General features: G+C 37.2%; 1 protein-coding gene across 1 annotated transcript in view; it reads left to right on the top strand.

The window, feature by feature from the left end:
- The window catches only part of lamb2l (laminin, beta 2-like), a 54,431-nt gene that overhangs the window by 12,221 nt on the left and 25,972 nt on the right, over window positions 1-16,238 (top strand). Inside the window, exons 3-7 of the mRNA XM_072366368.1 lie at window positions 9,292-9,461; window positions 13,950-14,085; window positions 14,418-14,491; window positions 14,792-14,980; window positions 15,245-15,308. Coding sequence (XP_072222469.1) covers window positions 9,292-9,461; window positions 13,950-14,085; window positions 14,418-14,491; window positions 14,792-14,980; window positions 15,245-15,308 — 633 coding nt within the window. The remainder of the gene's footprint in view (window positions 1-9,291; window positions 9,462-13,949; window positions 14,086-14,417; window positions 14,492-14,791; window positions 14,981-15,244; window positions 15,309-16,238) is intronic.

Raw genomic sequence — 16,238 nt, forward strand, 5'->3', positions numbered from 1 at the left:
TTATTCCCAGATTTATTGCTATAGCTGAAACTTTAAGGTGAAGTCAGGAGTGACTACTTTGGTGACATGATGTGTATATTAGAGATGACATAAGAAACCAGTGAGAAGGTATTTCACTGACAATTGTGTGTCAAACTTGTATGTCAAAGTAAAGAATGAAATTGAACAAGAGTTCTCAAATGCATTTTGTACTGAGCTATGAAGTTACAAAAATACCTGTGATTCCTTGAGCTTTCATTAGATATAATTAATTTGAAGCTAGCTAACAAATTCATTGTTTATAGAAAGAGGTACAGTTTTAATTTCCAATTAAGAATAAATATTATTATTTAAGAATTGTTATGGAGACTGCATTGCATGGAATTTCATAGAAACAAACCAAAAATAAATCGTCCCTGAATCACATCACACTCCATCTATTCAGATTGAATTGAATAATATTTTAACATTCCTAAAACAGGATTTTTTTTGGCAAATTAAAGAATCAATGACAGTTTTAAGTAATTTTTAAGTCATTAAATTATGTAGAGTTATTGCTCTGGGCAGGAGGGACCTCTTGTACCGTTCTTTGCTGCAGCAGAGCTGAAGAAGCCTCTGACTGAGCACACTTCATTGTTTGATCACTGTTATATAGAGAGGATGCTGTGTTTTCCATTATGTAGAGCAGCTTTTGCAACATTGTTCTTTGTATAATCAGAGATGCATTGAACCACTGTATAAAAGATGGATACACATCCTTTGATGAATTAGCTGCAGCACCAAATCAACTCTTCTCAGCTTCTGAACCAATGAACCAATTGAACAAAAAAAATTAAAAAATAGAAACATTTTGAACTGCAGCTGAAGCGTCTGCTCTGTATGTTTGTATATCAGACATCAATGTTTGGTTTGCTACAATTCTGCATGCTACAATTCAGGTGAATTTGACAGTAGTAAAATATATATGTATTTTTAAAGCTGATTATAGCTATGCTGTTGTTGTAGTGCCATTTAACACCTTAAGAGTAAGTTCACCAGGCTTAAACATGTTTAAAAGGGATATTTTTGACTCTTTCCATCCACCCTCTCTGTTTTATTACACATGCTCTACATGGATACATTTTCTATGCTGATATGGATTACTGTTGTGCGAAAACTTATGCTACCCATACACCAGAAGACTTAGAAAAGACTCTAAAAGACTATCAGCTCACATCTACAGACTAGTGTTTAGAGTTTTTAGTCCCAGACAAGCCTCAGACTAAAGATTTTACAAAGACTGTGAATCTTGTAGGGTCACTATTTACAAGAGTACAACTAGATTTTTTAGATTTGTTTCCCATCATGCAATTTTTTCCCCATCATGCTCAGCAGAAGTTTTACAAAAATGGAGGAGAAGCAGCTTTTAGCTACAGCTGCTCTTGTCCGTGCAGTGGTTTGTAGTGAAAAACCCAACAAAAAGAAGAGAAAACACCACAGAAAATGGCAGGGCCTTGGCTATATGGACGGGGACCACCTGCTTGTCGCTCGTTCTTCTATGTCCGCTGACATGTTTGTTATTGACTGTCTGCTTTCCTGTTTCCGATTTTGTCAGTACTCATCTATTGGTTGTTGATTGTGTTATGTCACTGCGACCTGCGATAATATTAAACACGTTTGATATGATCCCAAGCCCAAGACTAGGGAAAGACTGGTATGAAATGCGGTTGCAGACTGCAGATTACCACCTTAAACTTAACGATCGAGATGACGGGAGTCTCGGCGCGCTCCCGAAAAATAAACAAACATAATACAAAACACAAACAAACCCGGGATAGTCCGTATCTGTAAAATGATGATTACTGATGGTAAAATGGTTGAAAACAAACAAGTATGGTTAAACTAAAGATGGTATTAATAAATGAGACAAATGGTCTCACCTACTTTGGTGACGCCACCGTTTGGTGTGTCTGAATGTGGAGTGAAGAACATAAATGAAAAAAAGTGACAATCTGATGAAGTCCTACCCATATTAGTATTATTTAATTAACAGATCTCGCTTCAGAATGAGACTCCATGTCTCAGTAAGATTAACTGTATTAAAAAGTTTAAATTAAGACATTGAATTAGAAATTGTCTGAAAGTACAACTTTGATCATAAATTGTAGATTTCCTTATTTCCATTAAACCATGGCCACACAGTCACACCTCATGCCCAGTGGCATATTTCTGCATGGTGTATCAGCTTTCTAACAGAAGAACGGCTCCACCCAACCCATGACATTAAATCTCCTGTGTTCATCCAAGCTTATGTTTATTAGGTGGATTTGAAGACTCAGAATCTGGGATATTTGTGGAATGTGAGGTAAACAAGGGTTAGTAAAGGAATGAATGCAGAGCAAAGTGACTTTTCATTGTATGACCAGCAGATTTGTCAGTGGACCTTTAGGTTTCCCAGGGGATGATGACTGTATCAGAGCTGGAGATGAATTATTTCTTCTATGAAAATATTGCCTTATTATATGCATTGTGCATTGTCTTTCCTTATTCATCGGCACACAGGTATGTGAGTCGGTCGTTTGGTTGATCATTAACTGAAAGAAGGCTTTATTTACACTACCACTCAGAAGTTTAGACCCATCCACTCATTCAAAATATATGGGAAAGTGTGTCCAATATACAGTCACTCACTGACTAAACAACAGAGGCATCAGAAGGCAGTATTTAGGTCATTTCTGCATAGTCCAACACAGAACCAGCAGCAAATTTGGCCAGTTTTGGATGAGACCTGATTGGTACTCTAGTTAGTGGGATAACTTTGAGAATTAAGTAGTTGTTGCATAATTTAGAGATGATTTTCTCTTTCTTTGCCCACACATTGAGACTGTCATCTCAACTGTTACCTGTTAAGATGGTTTGTTAATTTACCCATGTATGCATGAATTAGACCTTGGTATGGTTCTCTCTGTTTGATAAGTCAAGTAATTAAATAAAAAAAGTAATACATTAGTTTAAAAAAAGTAGCTATTTGCACTTTAATGTGCTGCTTATGTTTTATTAATGAATTAACAGGCTTTGGATGGGGAAGAATATGACTGTGTTGGTTTTCAGTAGAAAGTTTGTTGTGTGAGTGTCATCCATACTCAAACTGTGCAACTTAAAGGTGTGTTTGCGTGGTTTTAGTTCAGCCCTCTGACACCTGGAATGTTTTCTCTAATGAATGACATTTTCCTCTCTGTCCTTGCATTCCTGCTGCATGTAATAATAAGACACCTTAGGGTTTGTTTTTGTGGGACTTTTCCTGTGTGTGTATGTTACTCTCCCATGTGCTACACTGTAATCACACTCTGGCAAACCAGCTGGTGTCAGGCAAAAAGCTTTACAGGATGGTACGTTGACCCCAGCTTTCGTTTGAACTTTCAATATTTTGATGCAGAGTACCATGCAGTAAGTAAGTGGCCAGTCAGGCACATTGTTGGTTTCCTCAATAGTCCCACTTGGTTCACCTGTTTAAGCAGACCATAGAAAAGTTTTAGTTGAAAGCTGAAAGTTCTAGTCATCATTCAGAGTACTGAAAGACAAACTAGTCTTGTAAGAACATATCCAAAGTCCTTGCTCTGTGAAATGTAATTCACTCTTCACAGTCACAGCCTTTTGCGTTCATTGAGTAGAATAATGCATGTTTAAAGTTGCTAGGAGTTCTTAAATTCACCATGTGAGAGTGAAAAGTTTCTGGAAATAAATACGAGTTGAATTTTGTGGACCTGCCCACATTTGAAATCAATACTGAAAATACTAAACTAGTTCAACTTTTGACAGTAACTGTATTTGCAATGCTATAGATCATGCATTTTAAAACAAAAAAGGTTTAGAGGTCAACCTGAGGACCCAGAATCAAAGTTAACTGTTTGAGTTCAAAACAGTATCACAGTAGTGTATTCAAGATATGTTAAAGTAAGGGCAATGGGACTTTTGTAGTAAATGTTTCACCTTTCATAAAATAGATTTGATCAGTTTCAGTCTTGTGATTTCAGTTCTACAGAATATCTTGGAAGAAATCTTGGTATGGGGGTGCATCACTGCCCATGGCATGGATAGCTTGGATATGTATGAAGGCACCATTGAAGTTTTCAAAAGACACATCAAGGTGAAGACTTTTCCCTGGAGGTCCGTGGCTATTTCAACAGGATAATACCAGACCTCATGCTGCAAAAACTTAGAGGACCGTGGCTTCATATTCACAAGAGTGAATCTGTCCCCAGATCTATCCCCTCACTTCAGCTTTATCAAACACACAAGTGGCACCCAAAAAATCTTTACAGAGCACTAAACAAAACAAGAAGGAACACAATCATTAAATGAAAGAGAAAAATATTATTAATAATAGCAATCCTGCAAAAAACAGGAAATGCTATTATGAATGGATATAAAAGCAGGAATTGCAAATAAAACGAAGAATTAAAAGAATAAAAATAACAAAAAATACAAAGAAAAAAATGTAACTATCAGAAATCTCTATCAAAAAGTTGAGTTTTAAGCCATTTGAAAATGTCTGGCTCTCACTGATGAACTAACAACAACCGCGGACTGTTGAGCAGCTGAAAGCTGATATTTATCAAGACTGGACACCGATTCCTTTGAAAAACTGTGACAATTAGTATCCTCAGTTTTTAGGCTTGTGTGTAAAGAAAATAAATAAAATCACTTCCTTTGTGTTTTTGTCAAACAATTTTTTTTCTGTGTGTTCTTGTAAATCCAAATTCTTTCATTGTTAATGAGACATACCACCATTATAGTTGGGGTGAGTTAGTTTTTGGATCATAAAGGAAATAGAAGTACCTGCTTCTCAAGTGAGGTGAAGCAAAATAATTTTCCTGAATCCTGTACAAATAGGGGGATAAACACTACGGTCATGTGTCAGATGTCAGAAGCATGTTTTGGAAAAGTGTGGCTCTGTTACGTGTTGGTGTGATGGTGGCTTTAGCCTGTAATTATTAACACAAACCCAAAGACCCTTCATTTCTGTCCCTGCACAGTCTTACATATTGGAGAAAGCTATTACACAGAACACTTTTGAGACTGATCTTCTTCCAACAACATTCCTTGCATGTGTGGTCTATTTCAAAATGCTAATTTGGAGGTTGATTAAAAATGCGGATAAATTATGAGCGCTGATGGGGACATGCTGAGACAAAACACATCTGAATGTCTCCCCTAACGTTCTTTCTTGATATATCCTGCATGTACATACCAGTGTGAGGATATTAAATCTGGCTGATGCATAAAGAATGGGACGGCTGTTTACAATAATTAAAAAAGTAAAAGACCGGGGGGGAGTCTTGTTTGTGCAAGTGTCTTTCACTTTAGTTACTCCTTTCCTGATTTGATCTAATTCTTTGGTACTGAAAACGAGCATTGGTTTACAATTATTTGCTACTCATTATCAGGCCATAAATATAAATGATTGTAGCTGGAAAACTGCTGTCTTGTTCCTGCTCTCCAAAAACTTTCTTACTTTCTTCTTGTATGCTTTACTTAAAATTATTTTTTAAAAATTACAAAAGTACAAACACTGTTGCTCCTCTGTTCATGATGGAAAGATATCCATGTTGGGTGCTTTATGATGCCTCACCCAGGGCAGGTTTATCTGACCAGTGAATGAACCTGTTGTGTAAAGTAATACCTACAAAGTGAGGTAAGGTGAAACCCGGGTGCAGCGCTCAATCAGTTTCTATATTTTCGAGGGTTTGTTTGAATAGGAGGGTGGGACCACTGGGTGTTGCTTCTAGATTCAGTACAGCCACAAAAAGTCACTTAAAGTTGTCTGCCCTTTTAATTTGAACCTAGTATTATCATTTTGTTTCTGTATTTCCTGCTTCAGTTTCATTGTCATTCGGCTTTGTGGTTTATGTTTGGCCAGGGTGTGTTTGATCTCTATCTACAGTCCACATTTTTGCCCCTCAACACATTTATGTGCAGTTCTGCATGTTGCCTCCTTTTACTGCCAGCCTTTGTGTCATTTTGCTATAGGTTTCTATTCATGCAGTAGAATAACACTGCACACTGACGTGGAGCATTTCCCCATAAGTGTGTTAGCAGTACCGGCCAGCATGGCACTGCTAATGTTTCACAGGAATTCAGAAAATCCTTCTGAATTAAATCTCCTACTTGAAATAGAGCCAAGAGATTTACTTTAGTGTGTGTGTGTGTGTGTGTGAGTGTGAGGCAATGTTTCTGAGTGTTGTCTGCCAATTAGTTAAGATTTTACAGAAAATTAAAATCTGTAATTCATGTTCTTGTACCAGAAAAACTGTATATAGTATTGGAAAGAATATTTACTTGCTAATTTATTAGACTTAAGCAGAAAGTGGACTGATGTGTTTGTAGTCTTTTAAAGGGATCATTTAGGTCATTTGTGTTGTGGCGTTGAGAGGTTTTGTTTTATTTTTTATGTATTCTAGTTAGTTTTGCTGATTACCACTATTTTTCTATTGTGGCTGCTGTGTTTGTTTTACTCTCTCTTGCCCTGTGTGCTCCTTGTTTCTTAGATCATGTCTGTTGGTTTACTTTTAGACTGCGGTTTTGAACACTATTATCCTTGGTTTGGGTCTTTTTTCAAATTTAGCAGCATTTTCAACAGCAGTATGTTTTTATGATCTAGAATAAGAGCCAGTTGTACTGTCACTACATAGAGGCTCAGTATATAGAGACTGTCACTCCTGTCTTTGTGGATGAATGTTTGTCCTAATCTTGTTTACAGTGTTGTTTTAGTACATTGAGGTTTGCAGCATTGCTTTATTCACAGCTCTCTTAAGGTCCCACCACAGCATTTAAATCCGGTTGAGCTCTGAACTTTGACTGAACCATTCTTTTTTTTTTATTTTCTTGGTATTATTGTCAGAGACATTATCATGATATTACTATTATCACGATTATTAATTTCACACTACCATGAATAAGTAAAATCACATGAACACTCCTTATAGGTCTTATTTTAATGTATTTCCTTCTTTGGATGCTCTCATAACAAAATAATATAGCAACAACGTAAAGTTCTTATACAGGCCATTGCACAGTGACACTGAAACTGTTTGACGACTTCCTATGAGACATGTTCAGCTTTATGTAACTTATGTGAATGCGGCTTAACTTGTCCCGTTGCACTGTATGCCGAATCGGTGTTGCACACCATTTATGGCAAATGACATGGTAAGTATTTTCTACCAATTCATTGTTATGTTAGATAAACATTGATATGACTCAACCCAGTTACTATTTACCTTTACAACGCCAGGTGATTATTCCGCAGGTGGTGAAACGTATTTGACATATTGCCTGATTCACGGCAACTTTTTTGTGGCATGTATTAAACTTAGGCAGACCGTCTTGCTCAATTACACCCTGGTAATTTTTTTGGTAGACAAAAAAATCCCACACGGCTGTGTTGTTTTCGGAGTGAATAGCTCTTCCTCTTCCATGCATCACCTCCTGTGGGACTGCAACTGCACGGACCGAAAACAAAGCAACACAAGCGGTGACACGTGGTTGTTGTGTAACTTTGTTTTTGTTCCAGGCTAGTTGTGCTGATGAACCAATATGGTTCCAGCAAAATCTTTTCTGGAAATTCATGGTATTTAGGAAACGTTACGATTAACTAATTGTTGTACGATCTGAATTATAGGTGAATTTGATGGGACAATTGGCATCTGTCTTGAATGTTTTCCACTTGTGAAGATTTGTTACTCACTGTACAAAGATGGGCTCCATCGTGGAGTGTAAAACTTCAGAACTGACACAAGATATACTCTCTTTTTCAACTGTTTGTTTCTTCTGTTACCTCTGCTTTACAGCATTCTTTGGACAGTACTTTTGCTCATGGAAATCTGTTACATAATAGTCAATAGTCTGCCAATTTCTTATCTACTCTACACATCAATATTGCAAATGTAGCTTCTGAATATCTTCATCCAGAAAAACTTTCCAGAACATCAATTTTTTAGTAAACCAAAACTGTGTTTCTTCTGCACTCAAAGACTAAACTCGTAGAAAAAGCTACATTTTACAATAGTAAGTGGACTGCTCTTGTTGAGCACTTTTCAAGTCTTCTGTCCCGAGTACAGCACATTCAGCTAGAGATCATGCGTTTCACTGTCACAATATCTAATATTTAAAGGAAAACATCAACCTAAGCTTCTGATCATTATCTGCATTATTTGATGCACTGCTGCCGCATGACTGACTGATAGGATAATTGCATGAATTAGCAGAGTTCAGAGGTGTTCCTGCTAAAGTAAACGGTAAGTGCAGCAGCAATTGTTTCCCACAGAAGATGCTTTTGATTCCATGTCAAACCATCCGTGTCTTTCCCATCATGCCGCAGCATGTTTGCTTTTCTGTTTTCTACAGATCAACATGATGTAAGTCTTAAAGACATTGCATCCTCTATCACTTTGTGCTAGAGCCTCTTTTCACAACAGGAACTCTCGACTTGTGATTATGTTTAGGGTGATAGGAAAGTGATTTTAAAAAGGCGAATTATTGAATAAGGCAAAGCAGAAGCTTTTCATGCAGTGCAAAACAACTTTTGACATGAATTAGGTGTCTGTTTACTATACTTTCACAAACTAGAGATTATGGTAAAATGGTAAATTATATTCAAAATTAGATTTTAATATTTTTATATCACTGGATTTTATTCAAATTTGAGTCTTGATTCAAAATGATTCAGTGCAAAAGAGTGCCAACTTCAGAATCTATTCAAGGCCCCAGTGTGCAAAGAAAGCAGTACTAAGGTTGAGAAAAGAGTGAAGAGGAAAAAAAAAATCAGGGATTGCTTTTTATCATAAATCTAAATTTATTCAGTGTCAGTGTCAACACATAATGCCTGGAATAAGACCCCAAATCAAGATGAGTTGAGGAGGAGACTTTCATCAAAATGGGGCTCATTTGCTAATTCTAAATTAGCAATGAATAATGATTCATACTTAAATCAACTATTATTGAACTGAATTTAATTGAATGTTGTTATGGATATTTGTACCAATTCAGGTATTTACAGTAGGGATTTATATTTACTCCTCCTTTTCGCTAATTTGCTAAAAATACATAATTCTGCAGATTCTATGTCCTGCTGAATTTTAAGGTCCCTGTAATATCAAGATGATTTCTGATTATTATGAATGGGTTGGATCTAGTTATTTAAAAAAAAAGAAAGTCAAAGACTCATTTATAAGATACCCTTACTGCGTGTACTTCCACATCATTAAGTACTTAACGTCAAATTAGAATAATTATACTCTTTCATGTTTCAATTATTTGTCCCCTCACTTTCAGCTCTACGTGTCTTTGGACAAGAGCTCCCATCGAGCCCTCATGGCTGCACTGAGGGAAGCTGTTACCCGGCAACAGGAAACCTTCTGATTGGGCGGGCTGCCAATCTTACTGCCACCTCCACTTGTGGCCTGAATGGACCGACGCAGTACTGTATTGTCAGCCATCTGCAGGTGAAGACACGTACAAGAGCACATGAGGGGGGATTTTTTTTTCACTATTAATATTTAGTATTAAAAGTATATTTAGTGCCAAGATTGGAGCAGATGTAATTGTGGCTGACTATGATTTATCCATTTATAAAATCACAGGAAAAGAGAGCTCATTATTCATCCATCTTGTACTTGCTACATCACATGATGTGCTTTGATGTGATAAATAAACTTTCAAACCTGTCATCACGTCATCGCTCCCCTCGCAGTACATCCTGTATTCAGGTCCAAGCCAAATGGGATGTTTTGTCCTCCTTTCTAGCAGCTTCATTTGTCACTCTCCACAACTTAATTTGTAAATGTTCATGAGTCTGTTTGTTTGGCGCCTGGTCCCTGTGGACAAGGCCACCCAACACCACAACAGCTCCAGGTGTGGACACACAAGTCAGCCTCGCCTTCTTTAAACACACTCTCATATGCTCTCTGGTTCTTTGTCACTGTCTTTCACTTTAATATTTCTAGCACTTCAAGCAGAGTCGGACGACTCTATATTGTCATTTCTATGGCTTCTGACTTCTTTCCTTCCCCACGTCTTTCTCAGGCTGCTGCAACACAATGCCACCTCCACTTTGAATTGTTTGAAATCTAGCACAATGTGTTTTTTCAGACCTTTAAATTAGAATGTTTGTGGATTTAACTGTTGAGTCTAATGTCAGTCTTTGAAAATAGCCAATGAATGCACAAAATAGTGTTTAAAAATGGATATCGTGATGTAATCACATCTCAGGATGTGAAATATTAAGTGGGGCGAATTGAGTCAAACATTTTTATTGCCACACATGAACAGAAAACTGTTCTTATTTACTCAGTTTTTTTCTGATTTATTGAATATACAAATATTATTTACAAAACACTGAGTTAGTTGTGAGTGACACACAGTATCTGCCTGTCCAGTTCAGGAATCAGAGAACAACACTGAGAAGGAATAGTTGATTGCACAGAGAAACCAAACTCACTGAACAGGTGGAAAGATTTATTCATATGAGAGACAGTGGTGCCTTTTTTATTTTTTTATTTTATTATTATTTTTTAAATCAATCCAATTTCACTCAGATTGACAGACATTAAGCATCTGCCAGGACCACTTCAGCCTTCCCACCTACATGTTTAAATGACACCAGGAAAAAAACTAATGACAGTGTCTGTCTGACAAAACCAAACTTTTAAAATGTTTCAAAATACGGTAGTCCAACCAAAATCGAGCCGTTCCAAAACCAAGCCAACACACTCAGATAATGCATATGAACTCAACCAAACTTAAATGAGCCTAGCAGACTTTTACATGCTCCAAAAATACATCTTTTTGTAAAAACAGTAAAGTGTAAATGTATATCAATAAACATTCAAATAAGCTCATGAAAACTCCTGGATCTTTTTGATATATTGGTGAAAAATATATTTATGTTGCGATGTAGATTTTTTTTATTTCCCAAGAGCGCCGAGTCCTGATGGTTATCACAAGAAAGAAAGACATTTTTATGTACACTTGATAACAACCTTAGTTAAAAAAACAAACTTTCTTTCACTCTTCACAATATTACTGTTTAAGTATGTATATACATGACAAGCCATTAAAGACACACTACAGTACATACAGCAGCAATCTAGATTGAAAAATTCTGAGTTGTGCAAATAAGTGTGAAAGAGTTAGGTTTTGATGACATATTTAACTTTTTTTTTAGATTTATTAATTATTTTAAATAACTTATATAAATCTGAACACACATGTGTAAAGAGTACAAATGGCCTCAGACAGATAATATATATATATATATATATATATATATATATATATAAACAAACAAACACTAAAACTACATATTATGACACAGATCTGTTTCCACACCTGGGATACGGTGCTACTACAGGTTCTCCCTTCATTTCCACAGCATGAAACTTTTGTTTTCCTGTCATCCCTCACATGACACTCCTCCTGGCATGTTCACTATCATGTTTACATTAGCTGCTCTTGCATCCGTGCATTTCGGCGCGCCTGCATGTTTGTGCCTGCATGTTTCTTCCACTGCCTAAGGGCAGGAGTATTCACCACTGTCACCTTCCAGGTGAACATAATTGACATTCTCTGACTGGTGAGAGGCCTCCTACTACAGTACGGAGCAGGATACAGTGTCAGTCTGGTATGTCAAAAGTACCTTTTGAGGCCCAAGCATTACATTTGTCTCCCAGCTTTTAAATGTCTACACATTCATCTATCATTTGTGTTTGACATCAGTTTTCCGAGGTGGGGCCTTTCGTCCTGGTAAGATCAAGTTGCATGGCTTCCATGCAGGTTCTTCTTCTTTTTTTGATCAGCTGTTTATAAAGCAGTTACAGATACCTTGAATTGCTTTTTCAACTCCCTGTGAAGAAAAAGAAGTCTGGAAGGCAGAGAATGTCAAATAAAAGCAAAATGAGAGAAATAGTGTGCCGGAAAAAGGAAGAAAACAATAAAATAGAAAGGAAATGAGGGAGGTGGTACTACATCCTTGTGTGAAAAAGAAGCGTTTTTTATTCAGCATCAGATTTACATCAGTGTATTGTTGGAACAGAATACCTTATAGTTGAGCTGACCAGGCTTGACTAATGGGACATGAATGAGAGCAGAGAAAAGGGAGGGAGGGTTTTAAACCACACAAGATTCTAGCAAACACCAACTGCACATTTACAAAGCTCTTTAAAGACCAGATGAACAGGGATCTGACAAGTTTTTACATCCACTCTTTAGAAATAACTGAAATCTTGCATCTGGCTTTGAAGACCTTTAAAAACTATGAAGCTGTCAGAAATATCACAGTGAATAAGATTTTGTAGCATTTTCACAGGGAGTTACAGTGGATGATTAAGGATGCATAAGATTAGAACATAGGCAATTTTATTCTATGGTTAAGGACAGGAGTGAAGAAGTCAAACATGCATGTCAAAAAAATCCCATTGCAGCAGGCATGTTTGGACATCTTGCCATGCACATCCGCATTCAGACTTTCTTTTCTGCACTTGGCCGAGTCTCTTTAACAGCCACGTTGTTGTCAGCAGCTTAATCACCCTTGGCAACGGCCTAATTAAGAAACACTGCCCTAGAATCCACCGTTTCTCTGTGCCAACTTACCCTCATCTTTCTATTTTGCCCTCTTTCCTTCTACCTGCTCCCCTCCTCGTGGCCCCCTTCTTACCCTCTCCCTGTATGGCCCTAACATCCGAGCGTTTCTTTTCTTGGTGCTTCTTCGGGGTGTATGATTCTCATTTCGAGGCAATTATCTCACAGCCTGTAAAATAAGTTGTCATGAATTATGTTGTCTCATCATTCCCCGCTAGGTTGAGGTTTTTACTTTTCCAGTAAAGTATCTCTACACCTGCTTGATTGATTAGCCCCAAAAAATGTACCTTAGTTTTACTTCTTTTTTTTTTTTGGTTCTCCCTGAGTTAAGTTGATAAGTGTTTCTTTTAATTTTTATTGTAACTCAATGTTATTTGTATTTTACACAACAGTAACGGCAGCCAGTAAGGGTTATTTTCAATAAGTGATACAACTCAAAAAGGAGCTTATGGCAGAATGTTTCAGCCACACTGTTTATTGTTGAAAATATGCAAATACAGAAGCAAACTCTGCATTAGATTCCTATCTTGTGATTGGCCATTATCATTATTGTATCCAAGTGTCCCATTTGTGCACCAAGTGACTATTGTCACTGAAGTACCAAACATTAATTGAGGAGGAGCCACTGGCCTGCAGTTTTATGTTGCACCACTGTGTTCATGAAAGTGCAGTCCTGAATTATACTTTGTGCCCTTTATTATTATCCTCATTTATGCCACAATCTATCCTGCTGTTATTCTTCCTCTCAAATGCTTTTTCTCTCTCTCTTCCCCCTTCTTTTAAGCCTCTGCTTTCTTTTCTCTTCCTAATGTTATGACTTGTTTTTCTTTTGATCCGTGTCTGACACAACCAAATCCATAACAGTCCAGACAGTCCACAACTTGTTCTGCATTTCTGCTGAGTTAAAAACAAGCAGTTTAAACCGATTTCCAAGCAGTGCAGCACCTGCACGTGGCTCATACAGGTTACATAGGCAGAATAGTATCAAAAAGCATGCCTGCTAATTATTTGATTGCTTAATCTGCATTACTTTGGGCACGCATGACTGACTAGTTTGTGAGATGCATCTAATCTGAGTTACAGCATATGTTTTATGAGCCAAATGTGACCCAGATGTCATAAGCCGTGTGTTTCAGCAAGAGTTAGGGTCCAGTGTGCCACAGATAATGCACATTTGAGACATTTCTGCATCTATGGATCTTCTGGATCAGTCAGGGTTGTTATGGTTGAATTTGGGCCAAAGGAGTAGGTAGTTGTGGGCCATCTAAACTTAACTTTTGCTACTTGAACTTAAAAACTTGGTACAATCAAACTCGTCTAATTTACCGTTTTAAAATGAATGTGTACTCTATCAGGAGCCCGACAAGTGTTTTGAGTGTGACTCCAAGCATCCCTACGAGCCCTACCTCCACAGAAACAGCCACCGCATCGAAAACGTGATCTACCTCATGGACAGCAACAGAGATCAAACTTGGTGGCAGTCCGTCAACGGTGTGTACTTACTTATGTGTAACATAATCAGTGGGCTGATTTCCTCTGTCCTCATACATGTGTGCAAGACATGTTTGTTCTTCTCTGAAAGATACATCCTTATATTATAAATTGCAGAAGAATTTTACAAAATGATCAGATTACTGAGAGCCTCTATCAGAATTCTGAATGTTGAGGAAATGCAGTAATAGTGAAAAACTGATATTTCTCAAAGGGGATAGACAATTGAAAAGAACGATAAAGATCTCAAGCACTCATTCATGCAGACAGTCGAGAGAGGACAACATAAATCATGCTGATATGACGCCAACTAAAATGCACTTCCTCCACAGGTAAGGAGGATGTCAGCATCAGACTGAACCTTGAGGCTGAATTCCACTTCACACATCTCATTATGAAGTTTAAGGTGCACATGCTTCTTTGTATGAATACTGTTGGTACTGTACTGTTTGTGGTCTTCTGCTGGAAATGTGTGTGCTTGAGCAAGTCTAGACGGAAGTTTGTGTTTGTTATGTACACTTACAAATCTTGAATTAACATTCCACAAGGTATGAATTCATTATCTGTTTGATGAGATAATGAGAACATAAAACAAAAGGTTCAGATAAATCAGTCTTACAAGGTGCTGTCTTCACAATACACATTATAGTTCTGTTTGAACTTATATGTCAAGTGATACTAATTTCAACTTTTAAAATCGCCTTAGACTTTCCGTCCCGCAGCTATGATCATTGAGCGTTCGGCGGATTTTGGGCGCTCATGGCGCCCTTACCGCTACTTCGCCTCCAACTGTACCAGAACCTTCCCTGGTATCCCTGCCAACGGGTTGCACCGCATCAATGACATCATCTGTGAGGAACGCTACTCTGACATTGAGCCCTCTACAAATGGAGAGGTAGGTCGAAAAGGTTGGGGCTGCAATAACAGGAGGCTCAGTACTTTTCGACTTCATTACCTTTTTTTTTTTATCGCTCTAATAAGACCTTTGAAACATACTTTATGAAAGAGTGGGACTTTGAACTGTTTTTACTTTGTGAGAATTATAAATAAAGTTATAACCCTTAAGATTTCAGACTTTTTGTGTGCTCATAAAGTTATTGGTGCTAATTTTTTCTCTGTCTGAATTTCTCGAGCTGAAAAATTATGTTCTGTAATTAAGGTTATTTTCAAAGTTTTGGATCCTGCAATTCCTGTGAAAGATCCATACAGCCTGGACATTCAAGGTCAGTGGCGTTTGTGTATATTACTCATATTATTCATTTACTTTGTATATATATATATATATATATATATATATAAACTTCTTAATCAGTCATCGCAGCACAGCACATGCATTTCTTAAAAATTTCATCTTGATTTCATTAATATATTAACAAAGGGGGTATGCATCAAACCTCAAACACTGAAAGTCCTTTTGTTGTTCAGCAAGATTCTTTTATAAACAAAATCTCAAGATTTCCCATCCCTCTTATTCTATTTAGACCTGGTATTGGCACAGGATCTGCATTTGGCTAAGTCATCTGAGCAGCAGTCATGTTGAAGCATGCTGAAACCGCATATAGAGAACAGTCAAATTACAGTTGGAGATGGTCAGGCTTGTGCTATTAAGAAACTTCTTATAAAACAAGCCAGAAATAAGCTACAGGTACCGTTGTAGCAGTAGCATTAACTCAGCGATTTTTATTTTTTTTGGATTTTGGAGTTTTATAGTTTTCCAATGATGTATTTTGAGGGCATCCTGTCAAAGTTTTTGTAGCATTAGACACAATGCTGCCTTATTGTTCAGTCACTGCAGAAGAAGATCACTTCGAGGAAAAAGAAGACACACTTTAGGATTGAGGGTCACATGTAAATGGGAATATGAATGAAATATCCTATATACAATATAAAAATTATAGTCGGAATATTGCATTTTTAAGAATAAAGCCAACAGTATGAATATGATCACTTCTGATCTCGGCATCTCTACTTCCTGGTCTTAGACCATCAGATAAAGTGCTCCTGTCATGTAAATTGGAAATATTGAGAAAACTGCACACAAATACTTCATCATCCTTTCCAGTTTGCTTCTAGTATTTTGTCCTCAAAGTGTAGAAAGTTAAGAAAGGCACAAATAAGGAATGCTATCTTGAATCGTAAAGACTGACAACTTG

The sequence above is a fragment of the Leuresthes tenuis genome, unplaced genomic scaffold, assembly GCF_036924035.1.
Source record: "Leuresthes tenuis unplaced genomic scaffold, fLeuTen1.0.hap1 SCAF_16, whole genome shotgun sequence".
In the NCBI taxonomy this organism is placed as follows: domain Eukaryota; kingdom Metazoa; phylum Chordata; class Actinopteri; order Atheriniformes; family Atherinopsidae; genus Leuresthes; species Leuresthes tenuis.